General features: G+C 44.0%; 1 protein-coding gene across 15 annotated transcripts in view; it reads right to left on the bottom strand.

Moving 5' to 3' along the window:
* RUFY3 (RUN and FYVE domain containing 3) overlaps positions 1–15,782 on the bottom strand; it is a 61,073-nt gene that overhangs the window by 14,891 nt on the left and 30,400 nt on the right. For all 15 annotated transcript variants that reach the window (XM_054823514.1, XM_054823507.1, XM_054823512.1 and 12 more), the window contains 9 exons: positions 9,911–10,084; positions 8,409–8,526; positions 6,537–6,638; positions 5,412–5,535; positions 4,678–4,739; positions 3,534–3,599; positions 3,349–3,418; positions 1,207–1,299; positions 423–503 (listed from right to left, as the gene is read on the bottom strand). In XM_054823514.1, coding sequence (XP_054679489.1) covers positions 423–503; positions 1,207–1,299; positions 3,349–3,418; positions 3,534–3,599; positions 4,678–4,739; positions 5,412–5,535; positions 6,537–6,638; positions 8,409–8,526; positions 9,911–10,070 — 876 coding nt within the window. In that variant the 5' untranslated portion in view covers positions 10,071–10,084. The remainder of the gene's footprint in view (positions 1–422; positions 504–1,206; positions 1,300–3,348; positions 3,419–3,533; positions 3,600–4,677; positions 4,740–5,411; positions 5,536–6,536; positions 6,639–8,408; positions 8,527–9,910; positions 10,085–15,782) is intronic.

Here is a 15,782-nt window from a genome sequence, read left to right as displayed (position 1 = left end):
ACGACTAGCAAAGAGTCAGAGAGTACCCTATAAGCCCACCTTTCTGATGGAGGGCACCAGTGAAAAGCTGCAGACTTTTTATTTCCTAAAAACCTTCTGCCCGGGCATTTTTCTCCCCACCAGCCGAACACACTATACCGGGTAACAGTTCAGATAGTGGCAATATCCTCATCGGCAAGGGGGATGCGTCAGACCTAGAAACACAACTGCACTGCTCGTTTTGAGAAACAGACCTCCAGCTGATCAACAGAGCCGCAAAATTAGCATCGCTTCTGACCAGGCTGTCTCCCGTCAGGCTGAAGCAGGCAGGCAAGAATGAAAAAAAATCCCCTGGCCAGACATTTCCAAAAGCGATTGCCTGACGTGGAGTTATGACGTGAAAAAGCCATTTGTAGCCAGCTCCAAGCTCGCGCTGTCCTTACCAGCCGCAGCTGAGTCTCCTCCTTCAACTGTTTTCGTGCCTCAGTCAGTGCATGTCCATCAGCAGTTCTGTCTTTGGTGACCTAAGTTAACAAAGACACCCAATTAGCCTGTCATTATATACTACTAACCCTGATTATTTTCTTTTCCCACTACTTCGAAAACAAATTCTGCAACTATCAAAACTCAGAGCTCCCTTCAGTTAACGCAGCTTCCACGTGAAATGGCTCCATTTCCCTGTTTCCCCGAGGTGCTCCCTGCACTTCAATGGATACGCATTAAACGCACGCAACGTCTACTTAGTATGGCTACAAAAGCTCAAAAAACATCTTAGGGGTTTTAAAACTAAAACCAGATCCTGCCACAGTTACTAGCACTTTCAAAAAATTGACAAAACATACAGATCCTGCCCCTTGATTTCCACAAAGGGTAGTATTTCAGGCGATAAAAGCACAACTCCTACATCCAAATTTTTCTGCCCCCTCTCAGTGAATCATCCTTCCTCCTGTCCCTTTCGGACACCTCCCCCAGCAAGCCCCGAACACGCCGTGTCAGCTCTCGGCTCTGCGCACGCTCGCAGTTCCATCGGCTACGGCCAGGCAGGGTTTACTGCGGCCAGAGTCCATCCGGTACGCTCTGCGGAGGGCCAACCTGGAGCCGCTCTTCTCTATTGCGGTTTTTGCGCGAGTTACAGAAGGAAACAGAGTCTCTTCCAAACACCTACTTCTCAGTCGAATTTGGGCTGGGACTGCCCAAAGAGTTCAGTAATCATTCACACACACCAACCTTGCGATTGGACTCTAAGATGTAAGAACTTTCTTCTTTAACCCGTTCCATCTCTTCTTGCAGCGTAATAATCCTGTTGTTTGCAACCGCAAGCTGTGAACAAAATAGAACAATAGTAACCTATCAAAAACACACTTGACCTTTTTTTCCCCTCTCTAGACTCATTGTCTGTACTTATCTTTTTACGAAGTGAGGAAAAAAAAAAGATACTTGGAGTGGCAAAAGACAACTCAGCCTCTACCATGGAGAAAGACTATCTGAAAAAGCATCAATTAGTGCCAGCGTGATGGATTTCCAATATCGGCTAAAACAGAGACTTCCCAACCTATTTTGGTTCCTGTCTTTCAGTCAAGTTACGGACATCATCGGGTCTCTACCTGCTAGACTCGGTGTAACGTGCGGTTAGCGCAACTCAACAGAAATCCTCACTCCATTCCCCTTCCCTTGCCAAAGTTAACAAAAAGGAAGAACGTGAGCACGTGGCACCGAAGCTTTGTTGACTTCGAGGAACTGAAATATATTACCAAAGAAGAAATACTTGCATGGGTTACCTAAAGCTTCAGTAGTTTGGGTACGCTGCGAGGTAGAGCATCCGAGATGCAAGATGCTCAAGCATTTGGGCAGGAGAAGCACAATGAGAACCTCATCGGAGGAGGAAGATTGGGCTGGAAAGGGAGGCTCAGTAGCTCACACCACCCTTACGAGACAGGACATCTGCCCCAGAGGAATTCCCAACGAAGGATCGCCGCAGACTAACAGATTACTGTGAGCGTGTGGTCACAGGCCAAAATAACTCCAGAAAACTCCCTCTGGCTTTGTAAACCCTAACTTACGTAAGCCTTGCACGCAAGAAAAGCTCAGTGACATTCCAAGAGATCAGCGGCGTTATTAAGTGACAAACCCAAGTAGAAATTACCCTGATAAAAGTGCAAGTCTTTGGTACGGCTCAAGCCAAATACACAAATTGATGTGACATGTGACGCAGCTCATTAACTACACCCTGCAACAGCCCTGCCTGGCACAGCGTGCTCCAGCGTCACTTGAATTCTTTGAACAGCATGCAGACTTCACTAAGATGCAAGCAAGTAAATTATTAAAAATCAAAAAATACTTGAGTCAATATTGCAATTCATGTCATGGGTACCGTGCTTAATGGGCACAGCACTCATACTCTGCAGGTAATAAATCAAAAGCCACTTATTATAGTAGCGCTGAGAAAGGCAGCCTCTACTGCACACCATCTTTTCAAAATTTAAAAAATATTTTAATTGCAAAAAAAAAATTCTTACTCCTTAACTGCAAGAATGGATACACCAATTTCCATCGCTAAAGCTTCTCATCTTTTGGAATACATCCATTAGAGTAAATGTTCAACACGCAGACCTCCTTTAATGAGGGTGAACAAGCAAAAAAGAATTTCTATTTCTATTTCTACTGCAAGAGCGCTGAGACATCCCAATCGAAATCATTCTGCTGAGCTAAGTGACACGAGGACAGAGATACCGTTCGGATGAAACCTACTATCACCCATTTGTCAGGGAACTGACCCCAGAAGTTTTTATTACATTTATGCCATTACTAATCAACTGCAAGACTGATTTTAAAACACAGGTTACACCTCTGACACACGTACCAACCGTTTTTCACGCTCAGACTGAACAATATTTTATCTATAATGATCATTTTTCCTTTGTTTCGTGCAAATTGTGACAGGCTAGAGAAGAAGTTTTTGAAACATTTCAGTTGCTATTTTGACACTGTAGTAAACTTCTGCACCTGTCAAAATCAACAGGCATTTCAAAATGTGTCATGTCTGGGTGTCTCCTAACCTACACCAGCTGTACGGCCTTCCAAATCACATTCTAAGACATTTTCCAAAAATCAGAAAGCACTCCAAGACTTCAGAGGGGTGAAGGGTATTCAGCAGCTTTGGGGTTTTACCATAGCCATGCGGTTGTTTTTCCACCTCACGCTTAATTAGTGGCAACAGCCGGTGCAATTCCTTGGCAGGTCAGTTACTCCAGTTCCATCGTTAAACGCTCATCGTTACGTACCAGACAAATCTGCACATAACTCCTCCCTTACCTGTGAATCTCCGATTCCCAAAGGCCAAAACATCAGATGATTTGCTATTACGCTTACCTCCTCGGTCAGTTTAGTGTTGGATTTTTCCAAGGCATCCACCTTGGCCTGTAGGTTGTTTACTGTAGCACTGTTGAAGAGGAAAAAAAAACACCCTACAGTAATTCCTTCTGTTTTAAAAGCCACTTTTCTATTATTCTATATCACATAATAAGGAATAAATAAATAAATAAACCATGCCTTACCTTAAATGTCTGTTGAGTTCTTCTACATAGTTCTTCTGGTCCAAAATAGCTGTTATCTGACCATCTCTGGAAAAAAGAATTATCGTTCCGCTCAGCCGTTTGGATTCAAAGAACAAGAGACACCATTAAAGGTCTAAGAGGAAATGAGGCGATACAGCCCGCATACCCAGCGTAGCACCAATACCCTGAGCCTCGCTGAGTCTACGCGACATAAACGAAATGGCCAAGCGGAGTTGGAGTCTGTGCCTTTATAATCAGTAGCTGTCCCCTGACTTCTCAGAACCTGCAACCGCTACATTCACCCGGGTGACGGTCAGGCGTTTTGTGACACAAAGCAGAAGCATTACGGCAGACGGCATTTCAAAGAGTACTGCAGTACCCTGGGTTTGCACTACATTTCTATTGGACAACAGTCACCTCACCAAATTCGTTCAAGGAAAGGTGTCAACGGATGCATGTCTTGCATGCGCTTCCAGCAGGAAATCTTAACTAAAAAACATTCTAAAAATGGAAGTATAGATCAAACAAATGCAATCAGAACATCTGATCCTGAGGGATAGTGATTAAAGATATCCAGGAGTTCACACTAACAGGGCTTGCATAGAAGGAAGAAGTACTCTTGAAGAACCTCGGGAAACCACAGCACCCGTTCCCTACGTCAGTGTGCCCACACTGCAGTTTGCAGGCTCTTGCTCTGAACGTTGCACAGCTCCATCCCTGTATGCTGCCACAAGTACTTTAGGCTATTGTTACAGTTGTGGAGATTTTTTTTTTCCTCTAAGGGAGCTATGGTGCCAAAACCCACCTGCTATCCAGCCAGCCATACAACTGGGGAAGGCTACCAAGCTGCTTACCAAAAAGGCTTTATAGAACGGCAGCCCTCCCTCAGCAGAGGGTCGCTTTTAAACTATTTTTATCTTCAATTGCCAGTCACGGAAGAACACACAGAATTTCTGGGAGACTTTTCCTTTTCCCCTGCTCCCTCCCAATACTCCCCGTATCTTATTTCTGGTTTATCACAGAAGAGCAATTCAATCTAAGTAGCTTTTTAATTAAAAAAATCTAACAGCTCGCAGGGCAACTCGGAATACTTGAACACAAGTTAACAAGAGATAAGGAACAGGACAATTGTGTGCGTACTTACCCTTCACTGCCTTTCGTGCTGTTCCCATCTTTCAAATACATTGAGAAATCAATAACTCCAACCTAGAAAAGAAAAATTTGCATTTTACATTAAAGGCTTTTTCTAAGACTAAACACTGTCTGTAGCCGTGAAAGTTTAGAGTCATTCGGTTCAAACATCAGTACGCATTGTACTATAGCAGGGATTCATTATGCCAGTCATTTATCAAAAATTAATTAAAACATGGCGTATTTTAAGCAAAAATATACTAGGATAAGCCGCAAGCTGGCAAGCAAGTCTTCGGATGTAAGGGCAAACCATTACCATCCCCGTATCTGTATATACCCGGCTTGCGCAAGCTGGAACGTAAGTGCATACAGGCTCGTTTTCTCTTGTTTAGCAGCTACAATGCTTTCATCACACAGCGGGAGTGAATTAACAGTTCTGTCCATTTCTCCCCTCATTTTGGCCAAGTCCTTCCCCATTTTCGCCTCCTTTTTCATTTCCTACACGCCACTCCTCAGCGACCTGCGTGCAGACCGTAGCGAAGCCTAACAGCAGAGAGAAAACTGAAATCCTGAGCACGATCTCAGCGCCACCAGCTATCCAAAGACCGCGCTCATAGTAACACGCTTGTATTAGCCTTCTACTACATACAGTAACAAACTTCTATCTCAGTTAATAAAAGTCCTCTGTAACGCAAGATTCTTCCAATTTAAATGAGCAGAAAAACACTTTAACTGAATACCCAGTACCTGTGAATCCAGGTCTTCTCCTTTCATGCAGAAGTTTGCATCGATGACATTCAAACCTACTAGGAGGCCAGCAATGATCGCACCTTCTTCTTCCATCATCAGTGCATTTGGCTCATAAAATTCACTGCAGGATGCGCGGCAAGAGAAGAAAAGTGTTGCATCTTTAAAAGTCCACTAAAATGATGTCAACTAGCATGGGATCCCCGCTAGTTCATATGATGATATAACGCAAACTCAGCCTTAATAAAAACCCAGGCAGCGGCACAGAGTCCGCACGGAAAGGTACTCCTACGTACTATCAGCGCACTCCTGCTCTGACTGAACAAATCTCTCTCACCTCCGTAGGTCTTTAGAGGAGGCAAAGACCCACTAAGTAGGAGACCTGGTCCCTCAGCTGTTGAAAGGGGATGGAAAGCAGGCACGATTCTTGAGTAATGGTACAGCACGTTGAAGATTTGGGGCTTAATATCAGGTTTTTAAGTAGCGTATTTCTACTCCTCTATTACATACTATGATTAACACAAGCCACCGCCACATTTTTCTGTGGGCAATACCAAGTTCTCCTCCCTAACCCCAAGTCAGCTACGGATTTACGTGGACAGCCAACAAAAACCTACTTGTTTGAGTAAACTAACACCAACATATTTATTAAACCCTACTGCTTTGCACAGACGTAGCAGTTCAAATCCATGGACTTCCAATTAAACTAGAAAATTGTTGCTGTTTTATGAGTAGGAAGCAGAGATACAGAGAAGTGGAATGACTTGTTCCAGGTCAGATGGTGAGACAAGGTCAGAAATCAATCCAGGGCCAAGATTTTGCAGACAGACAATGTTGTATCCCCTCTGTACAAATATTTCACCCAAATCATCTCTTTGGAACCACAATTTGTGTTTACTCTGGTGGATATTTGAGACAATAAAAGCAGAGAAATAACAGCTTCTGAATTAAGACAGAATACTAAGCATTTTTAATCCCTCAGAGGCAGCTCTGCATTTCAGAAATATTACCATTTCTCAAAAAAAGTACACGCATACTTTACCATTTGGGTGTAAATGATCGTAAAGATCTTACACGAGGGCAGAAGCAAACCTAACCTAAGCCGAGAGCGAGCTCAGTGCTCACCTGAGAAGATCCTTTCTGTTAATCAAGGCTTTCATGTATTCTGAAAGTTTCTTCTGCATTAGAGCCAGGCGAAGCCAAGCTCTTCCTCTGCCCACAGGTGTCCTACAAAGGCCAGAAACAAGAGAGTTACTGACGTACTGCAATGCACATTTGCAAACGGCTTTAATAATCCCTTCTAGCTAAGGTTTCTGCATCTCAAAGGTAGAGCTGGCACTGATGAAAACAGGGACATGCAAGGTATTTAAGTGCAAATAGTTACAGACAAGCTTATCCAAGCAATCGCTGCTTCTCTCACAACTGATTAGGTCTTTGTTGTTACACTAAAAATATTTCCCTGACTTTACTCCTGCCAGATGCTATGACATAGAGAGAGATCAGCTGCTGCAACATATCACCTTCTGATTCAAGACCAGTTTTGCATACGGCAAGCCAGAAGAACATGTGTACGCTTCAGCACAGATGCCCAAGCACCACTTCTTCAGGTAGGTGTTAAGTTGGGCGAGAACCCACAGAGACAACCGAAAACACAAACTCGGTACTGTTCTCTTCAACTGCTCTGATCATCAACACGCTCACAGGAGGCAACGGGTTACAGTCACAGTCCTTCCCCCTCTGTTTCTCCTGGCAATCTGAAGTATGCGGCTTTAAAAATACGCTGATATGCTGCATCACAGCTCTGGCTCCTCTAGCCTGGCATGCTGGCCAGGAGCCAGTACCAGATGCTCCAAAGGAAGGTGTAGATCCCCCGCGCTGAGCAGGATTCTGATGAGAAGGAAATTTCTTTTCCGTCTCCAGCAGTCAGTCAGCTGTCTTATATCAAGCAGCACGTGGGGCATTCGAGTTTCTAACCTTAACTAGTGTAAGCAGCAACTGCCCGTGAAAGTCACCTTCATTACTGCCCATTCTTGACCTCTCCGATACGTGACATTTCCCAAGGGTTAGTATGAACGCAAGGCTGAGGTTTGGAAACCTGTTCTAAAGCTGTTCTTTATTTCAATTTATTTAATCTCTCAATATTCTTTTACAACAGGAAAAGTTAACAGGAGCGCTGGCACAACACTGTTGGCGCTCCACGCCGGTCCTGTAAGCTGTTCCAGGAGGAGTCCTGCACAGATCTCCAGTAAAAGCACTGCTCCATATTTACGTTGCTAAATGCTAATCCAAAAGAAACTGTTATTGAATCTATTCACCTCTTCTTTCAGCAAAGAAGATTTAATCCTTAGTCCTGCTACTTATACAAAAGCTTCCTTAGACATTTTTAGCTATTCCTCAGGCTGAAAGCCTCTTACTTTTTTTTTTTTTTTTTTTTTTTAGCATGGAATAAGCAAACCTGAATGGGATATCTGAAGTGACTATGAAATTTTTAAAAGCAATATATGCTTAAAGTGGGGTTTTTTCCTCCCCTCTTTAAGATAAGCTAGTATCATCTCCAACTTTGTGACCGAGCCTCCCCTTTATGCAAAATCTACAAGTTTACCTGAATTTATTTAAAAGAAAAATTACCTCTATCGGCCTCAAAACTATTTAACCTGCAGTCACCTTCCTTCCAATTCCCTTCCTCTTCAGTCTGACTTCAGAAAGAGAGTCAGTGAAGGCTGCTCCCATTCCCGAGACACGTCGTCACTCGTTTAGCGCCAGCAATAAATGCACTATTGTCCGTAACACCCCGTGTGCTTAAAACAGAAAAACATATCCCGCCCTCTCCTTCTGCAGTTCCTTGATTAAGAATAAGAGAGAGTAATGATCCATTTTTATCAGCAGAACGTGGCAGATGTATTCCTGAAGGTTATGTTTGCCTTCCCTCTCTTCCTCAGGATCCTTCTTACAACAAAAGACCTATGATGTGTTTGTGCAGTAGAAGACTGTACTTACTTCAGCCCTGGGAGATCCTTCACGCTTGCTGTAATTTCTGCAGCTTCAGGAACAAGTTTTTCTACTAGTTCTAGAGGTCCCCAAAATGACTTATTTTGCCCAAGGAAAGTCTTCTTGGCTAGAAAAGAAAAAGATAAAATGAGCCTCTTCGGCCTGTGCTGACTAAATACATTCTCAACCATGGTCAGAAGTGAATGAACAGCAGATAAAAATCACCAGAAAGATTCTTCTGGGACTGCTGCTGGGCAAGCACAAAAGATGATTTCTTGTGCCCGAGTGTGGCAATTACAGGTATCATTCAAATAAGGCAACAGGAGCTTGAGACGGGTACAGAAAATATTCCATACATCCCCAATATGCCAACACAACGACATCCAGAGATAACCAGCAACTTCGATTCACTGCAAGAGGTCAAAATTTCTACTAGGATGCTGCCACTGTCCCTAAGTTACACTCGATGGCTGTGCGGTCATTTTCTCTCATGGACCACCACATCACAAGGACAAGGACCACACCGCTCTGAGCCTGCTCCTTCTCCATAGCTGCCAGGGGCTCCTCTGTGCATCCTTATCTCCTTCAGAAAAGCTTTCTAGTCACCCCTAGGTATTAAACTGCAAATTAATTTTCTTCTTCCATAGTTCTTACTGCTACTTCACAGCAACAGTGAGAAGACCGAGAACTCTGTTAACTTCAAACTTAGAACCAGCGGTAGGGACACCGGCGAATGGATGAGGAAGCTGAAGAACATGACTATCTCCCTTTTGCACAAGGCCACCTTAACAGGCACGGGAATCCCTTTTTCCACACGTAACGCTGGACACGAGTACTAAAGAAGCACCGCAGGATGTACGTATGGGTGCCGAGAGGGCGTTTAATATCCTCTGCTTTTCATCTCAAGCTACTACCACGCAAGGGCAGCGCATCAAGAGAAGTACTCTGGTACTCGGCCATTTCAGCTGTGACTCCGTATTATATAGTTAAGCATATGCTCTGCTTGCTGTTTTAGAAAGGAGCTCACAAGATGGAGCTGCGCAAAGCCAAATCCTCAGTTTTGATAGAACTACTGAGAAAGGACCTCTGTGTTGCAGTTCCTCTTCCAGCAAGAGGACGGTTGCATCTCTAGAGCATGAGGAAGTGCAGGAAAAAAAAAAAAAGGGAGTCATGAGTTTGCAGAGGAGCTAATTTTATCACTGATTTATACTCGAGTCATCTGAAAAGCTGGTTTAAAAATGGCAAGTACAACTGTGAACTTTTCAGCTGCGGTGTTATACCTTCAGCTGATTTTTTCCCTTCCTATGGCCTCTCAAGTCAACTGTGATCACAGCCATGACCCTGCCTCAGCCTCTCCTTGGTCTACTGTAGATTACAAAACTAGAATTTTTTACCACAAGACTGCTCTCTTCTCGCTCCTACGCTAGGACAAACAGCCTGGGAGGACTGTTTGAGGTCCCTTCCAACCCAAACCATTCTATGATTCTATGACTCCTCTCAAGCAAGGTTACCTTTCAAGCCGTGTTTAAGGCAATGTTCCATCACGACGAAGAACTGCTGAAGAGGTGCATAGTCGGAGTCCAGCGTCCTGCCCAGGTTAAGCGCCGATTCAATCAGCCCCTTGATACTCAGTTTCGCCATGTTCATCAGGTTCATGCGTTCATTAGCCATGAGATAATTAGGATCTATTAAAAAAAGGAAGAAAAATACTGCTGAGTAACAAAAGCTATTTTTAATACAATAAGATATCCCACCTCTCTCTCTGTCCCTCAGCTTTGAGGACATTTTTAGGGGCAGTGACGGTTTCACGTGAGGCACTCTCTTCAGGCCTTTTGTTGAGAAAAACCAAAATTAGCTAGCATTTTATGGCCGAAGCCACAATAACACCGGCATAGGTGACGTATGACATTAAGGCTTTCTCAATACTTCTCATAACTACAAAAGCTTTACATTTTCAAGGCAGAAGAGTTTGAAGACAGCCGTTAGTGCTGTGCTTTACATCTTGACAGCGCGTTACTGAATGCTACGGCCGTCACTTGCTCCAACTCAAATCCCCAGCTACGTCCAGCAATTACAAACCGCTAAGAATCCTCTGCTTGTGATTTGTTCTTCCATCTAAAGATAACCACGAATCCTCTCACGCTTAATCCACCCATGTCCCTCTCTAGCCAGTCTTTCCTTCTCATGATTTTACTGTCCCGTAATTAGAGTGAAATTATCCTGCGACCACAAATAAAGTGTGCTTAAGCTTTAGGTCTGGAGATACACAGTCATAGAGAGAAATTCTTGCTCGTAAAATGATGTTGCACCAGTTGCAAGTTTTCCGTTTGTACCTGTTCCACCTGCAACCTCACACCCAGATTTTGAGCTGAAGTTCTTTGGCACAAGCAGTTTCATCCCCATAAGGCACATTTATCCTAGGGCTGCTGTGAACAGCCATGGACCTTGAACCAATTTGCCACCTTCGCGAGAGAATTTCCCACACCTAGCAGCAGAAACATGACCAGAGGACATCCAAGACTAGATTCCAAGGGGTATGTTCTTCTGAGACTACTGCAGTCTCCAACAGGACTTGTCCCGATGATGCAACTCGTCGTCCTGCTTCATCACGATGCTGACAAGCCCAGTCGCTTGAATATCAACTCCTTGCGATCTCAAACGTACCGCCACTGCAACGAGGCGTCTTGTCAGCACCCACCAGCCGAAAAGGGAGCAAGGAGCAAAACTTTACAGAACCACAGAATCATTAAAAATCACATCATTCCCACTTCCGATCTCGGGCCTCTCCTGCAGGTTGAAAGGCACTGCAGGCCCGGCAGCACATAGCTGACAGGAGTAAGGTTTGATTTCAGTAACCTATGGCTGAATCCAAAACAGGCGAGAAGAGGCGCAACTGCTACCGTGCAATTGAGGCCCCTTACGCCAGACAGGAGGAGACACTGAAAGGCACCTCAGGGTTGGGAGACGAAAAGCAACTACTGAAGTGGAGACACGAGCATCCTCAATCAAAGAAACTAAGAAATTACGGAAGGGACTCCAAGAGAGCGTTTGGGAAAGCTGGGAAGAAAGGCGGATGTGCTGAATCTGCCTCAGAAGCACACCATGGCTCCGAGGCTGGTGAGGTCTCGTTGTTCCTGCTTAGTTTTGGGTGGCCTGTCTGCCAGAGGACAGGCTGCTTTTGTCAGGGATGCTGCTGCTGACTCACAGAGAGACTCGGACCTAGAGCTGTGGCAACAGCGCTGGCAACACTCGAGTACCCCTCGTCAAACGGGCGCTAATCAATGCCGGTCGGCATTGCCATCCATCGCTAGCCACCCGCCTAGCCACCGTCCAGGGCACATCTGCTGCCAATGCCTTCTTGTTCAGCTGAGTGGCAAACGAGTCCAGTTGCTCCTGCGTGTCCACCCAAGCTACTGCTGAGGGACAAAGCGATCGAACCCCCCAACAGATTTCTTTTACTAACTGTACGCTCTTTGAGCGTCAATTGTCTTGGCTCACGTCTTATAAAAAGGCTGAGACTAGGCATTCACAGTTTATCTTCATAGTTCAGAAAACTTCCAAGTGTTCATTTATGAATGCCATTCTCATAGCAGCATTGGACTGCAGAAAGATTTAATTTAGTGGGTGATTTTTATTGCCTGCGTACAACTACTATCGGCATGTACGTCGAGCAGATTACCTGGTTTGTGATTTGCAATACATTTTATGATTTGCAATGTAGCTAACTTTCACCATTACTAGGAAGGCAGACTCAGTAAAAAAAAGTCAGATATAATGTCACACACGACTGCAAAAACTACTTTTGGTACATGCAATTAAAAAACCCCCTTCTGTGTATTTTCTTCTGTGTACTTCTGCACAGAACTAATGAACGCCACCTCTGACAGCATCCATCACAGCTGCCCTTTAAGAGTGTATGAACACCACCATAGCATTTGCTTCTACCGCAGACAAATATTGTCACAAACCCGTGCTTTGCTTCGGTACCGCGATTCAAAATCTGCTCAGAACGAGCTTATCTGGTAAAAAAAAACCGTCGACCCCCTCCTGGTAGCACAACTCCACCTATGGTATATCCACACTTCTGACCGAGACAGATAAACCAGCAGAAATCGCTAGTAGGTTTGAATTATGCAAGGCAATTTTTATACGTGCCCTCAAAAGAGTACGGTGTACCCTCAGAACGAGGGTCCTACTCCATTATAGACTCACAGGAAATCACGCACTGTTCTTAAGAGTATCGAGAGCTGCTGCCTCTCACAGACCTATACTGAGGTCAAGGGTACCGTATGCTTTTTGAGCCAAGGTCCATGGTTTTCCACGAGTCTTGAGAGGTCTGTGACTGCTGCGTGTCAAATGGGGTCAATGCTACCCTAATTAAAATAAAAACCACCACCAAAAAATACAAACAAACAAAAATAATAGAGGGGTGTATGAAGCATGTTCAACACAACTAGATTCCTTCAACACTTTTAAGAACTAATGAACGTCTGAGATGATGAAAACACTTAAGAAAAAGCAGGGCTATGCTTTCATTTAAGACTAAAACGTGCAGTCACAGTCTAAAGAACTGAAAAATGGTTTCATCGCAATAACTAAAGGTTTCTGCTTCATTACTCTCTTGTGAACAATGGTGCTCTGCATATGCAGCTTCTCTAAGATTCTCATCTTGCAAACCGATTAACTGTTATATAGTATGAAGCTGGATAAAATCCCAAAGTTTTATTCCAAACATGAAATCCTAAGTAGTTTATACTATCGTTATATGCACTGCAACACATACACCTTTAAAATTGGGTCTTAAAGAGCTGTGTAAGCAAGCAGAGGTGACTTTTACACACTAAGACTTCTCGGCTGGCTTTAAGTCAACCCGGACGCTTTCTGCTTCGACAGTCTGACCCTGACGTGCAATTGAGATTCGCTGTTTGAGTCAACGCCTTCTCCAACTTTCCCTTTCTGCCTCTTAACTGCAAAAACCCTACCTGTGTTTTACTACACATGCCATGCCATAAACCTTAAAAAGTAAAATTTTGGCCCTTAAACTCTACCTTTCCATGTGGTTTGGATTTCAATTGAAGTCATCTTGAATTCTCAAGACACTTTCCTATTTAAATATTGTAGCTTCTACACAACAGACATGTTTTCCAACCTTGCACATGGGATGCAAGTGGTCGTGACTGAACTGGACTTGCATCCCGCTACAATGCCAGGGTAAAATAATCAACTACTCCTACTGTTTCCTTAAAACACTGAACTTCCAGGTTTCTGAAGAGGTAAAACTGCACCACAGCTATTCGCAAGCTAACAGCATGAGAAGCAAAGGGTTCCTGAGAAGCTTCCACAAAGACGACGTTTTCAAAAGCACCCAAGAATCTCAGGAACCCTGTAACTTGTTCAGAAGTTAAAATACGTACCTAGGAACGTAAAAGTCAAGGAAAAAGTCAATGCATTGCTGGATTTCAAAGGTTAAGCCGCAACTGTGGTCTAAGTACTTCTCACCTGGTGACAAATTTCATTGCTCCTTATACTGAAGTACCCTAAAAGAATTAAGAAGAAACTAAAATAAAACTAGAACTTTGATGAAACGCAGGTAATCATGGAACATTGTAGATGTGAACAAATCTGCTCAAAGCAATGCCAACTGGTCAGTATTTCAACTAGGTTCTCCATGTGTCGAATCCATATCAAATCAAGAACCCAAACTTAGAGCAATCTGACTCTGAAAGGCTGCTTCTGTGTACGGAAGGGAGATGGCATCTCCAAACAGTTCACGCTGTGTTAGGATTAACTGAGATACGTTAATGGTGAAACGCTTGCTTTCAAAACAAACCAGCCAGCTAGCTGCAGTGCGCTGAGCTTCAGTTAAGCCAATTCACATTAGCAAAGACATTAGTGCCAGCCGCTTGGACTACAAAATCATGAGCACACGTATAATTTCTAATAAACGTGGAAAGCAAATCCCTAGATAAATTAAGGACTTGCATCATTTAAACTCAAGTTCAACATCACTGTGTACTTGTTCGGCTTCTTGTACTGCAGTTAAAGCTTTCCGGACACTCCCTTACCTTCCAACGCCTCACCTGCCTTCCAGCAACGCAAGCCCCTGACGCCCACCTCCAGGATGAGGTGACACACGTTTTGCCTATCACGCAAACGCTCTCTTGGTGTGACAAAAATAAAAAGGACGTGCCTATTCACAAGTGAAAAGCAGAGGCACGTCTGTTCCTACAGAAAGACCTTTTATTCTACTAATTTTTTGCTCTATATTCAAAACTCAACCTGTCTGCTTTGAAGGACTGCGGACAAACCGGCAAGCAGCTGGACTAACGCCACCTTACAAAAACTAGGTCGGATTTCCTCAGAGAAGAAACGTTTTCACCGAGTTTGAAAGGTTGCTCCCTTTGGTTTTGCCATCATGTCCTTAACGTTGACTTTTGAGGGGGACAGCACACTCTGCAGCAAGCATCCACCAGTCTCTGATCCCCCGCCGAGGAGGACAGTTTCCTGCACAGACCAGGCACGTAAGAGCTTCCAAAAAAAAAAAAAAAAAAAAACCAAACCAACAAACAACCCACAACAGAGTGGTGGACATGGGAAACAAAGATCCAGGTGCAAACAGACAAGACACACATTTCAAATGTATCCCACCCTGACCAAATCAATGCAAAAAATCTGTACAATGTTTAATGGAGGGGGGGGAAAGCCTTGACCTCTTTTTTTTTGGTTTGGTTAGTGGTTTGGTTTTTTCCCTTAAAGACTACCTTGCATATGCCCTCGGCTGGAGCTGCTGGGGAAGCAGAACCCGCTGCCGTGCCAGGAGAAAGACCATCTCCAACGCTCACGAGGCCGCCGGCAGAAGCCCAGGCACTAACCAACGCAGCAGTTCAGGCCGGCACTATCCAGGGAAGGGGACCAGCAAGGGAGAGGCGTAGTTAACACACCTCAACTCATCCTTGGGCACAACGCATCCTCTTTAAAAAGGTTTATACCATCTGAGTTACCAAATATAAACAGAAATAGAAATAAAACTTTGCTGTGTCATGGCTGATTTCACTTTTTTCTTCTGCCAAAAATGTGCTTAAAACTATTTGCCCTGGAAGGTTTTTCCTGAGAGCCCCAAGCCTAGCTGCGTTACTCAGCCATCCTTAACCATCGGTTATTATTCCAGTAATAATCACAGCTACGGATTTTAGGACAGATGTGTCCTTCACGATGGTGCTCACAGTTTACTCTCTGTTTACAACCCCGAGTCCATAACATAAACATGCTTCACTTCATGTCACCATTTTGCGTTACTATGTTACTATGTTTCAAGTTTTAATTGTTTATCTGTGCTATAAAGAAACTAATGCAGCTTTTGGTTAACATCCCATCGGTGAGAAT

Source organism: Grus americana, chromosome 4, assembly GCF_028858705.1.
Source record: "Grus americana isolate bGruAme1 chromosome 4, bGruAme1.mat, whole genome shotgun sequence".
NCBI classification, from domain to species: Eukaryota; Metazoa; Chordata; class Aves; order Gruiformes; family Gruidae; genus Grus; species Grus americana.
This window is presented reverse-complemented; position numbering and strand designations above follow the sequence as displayed.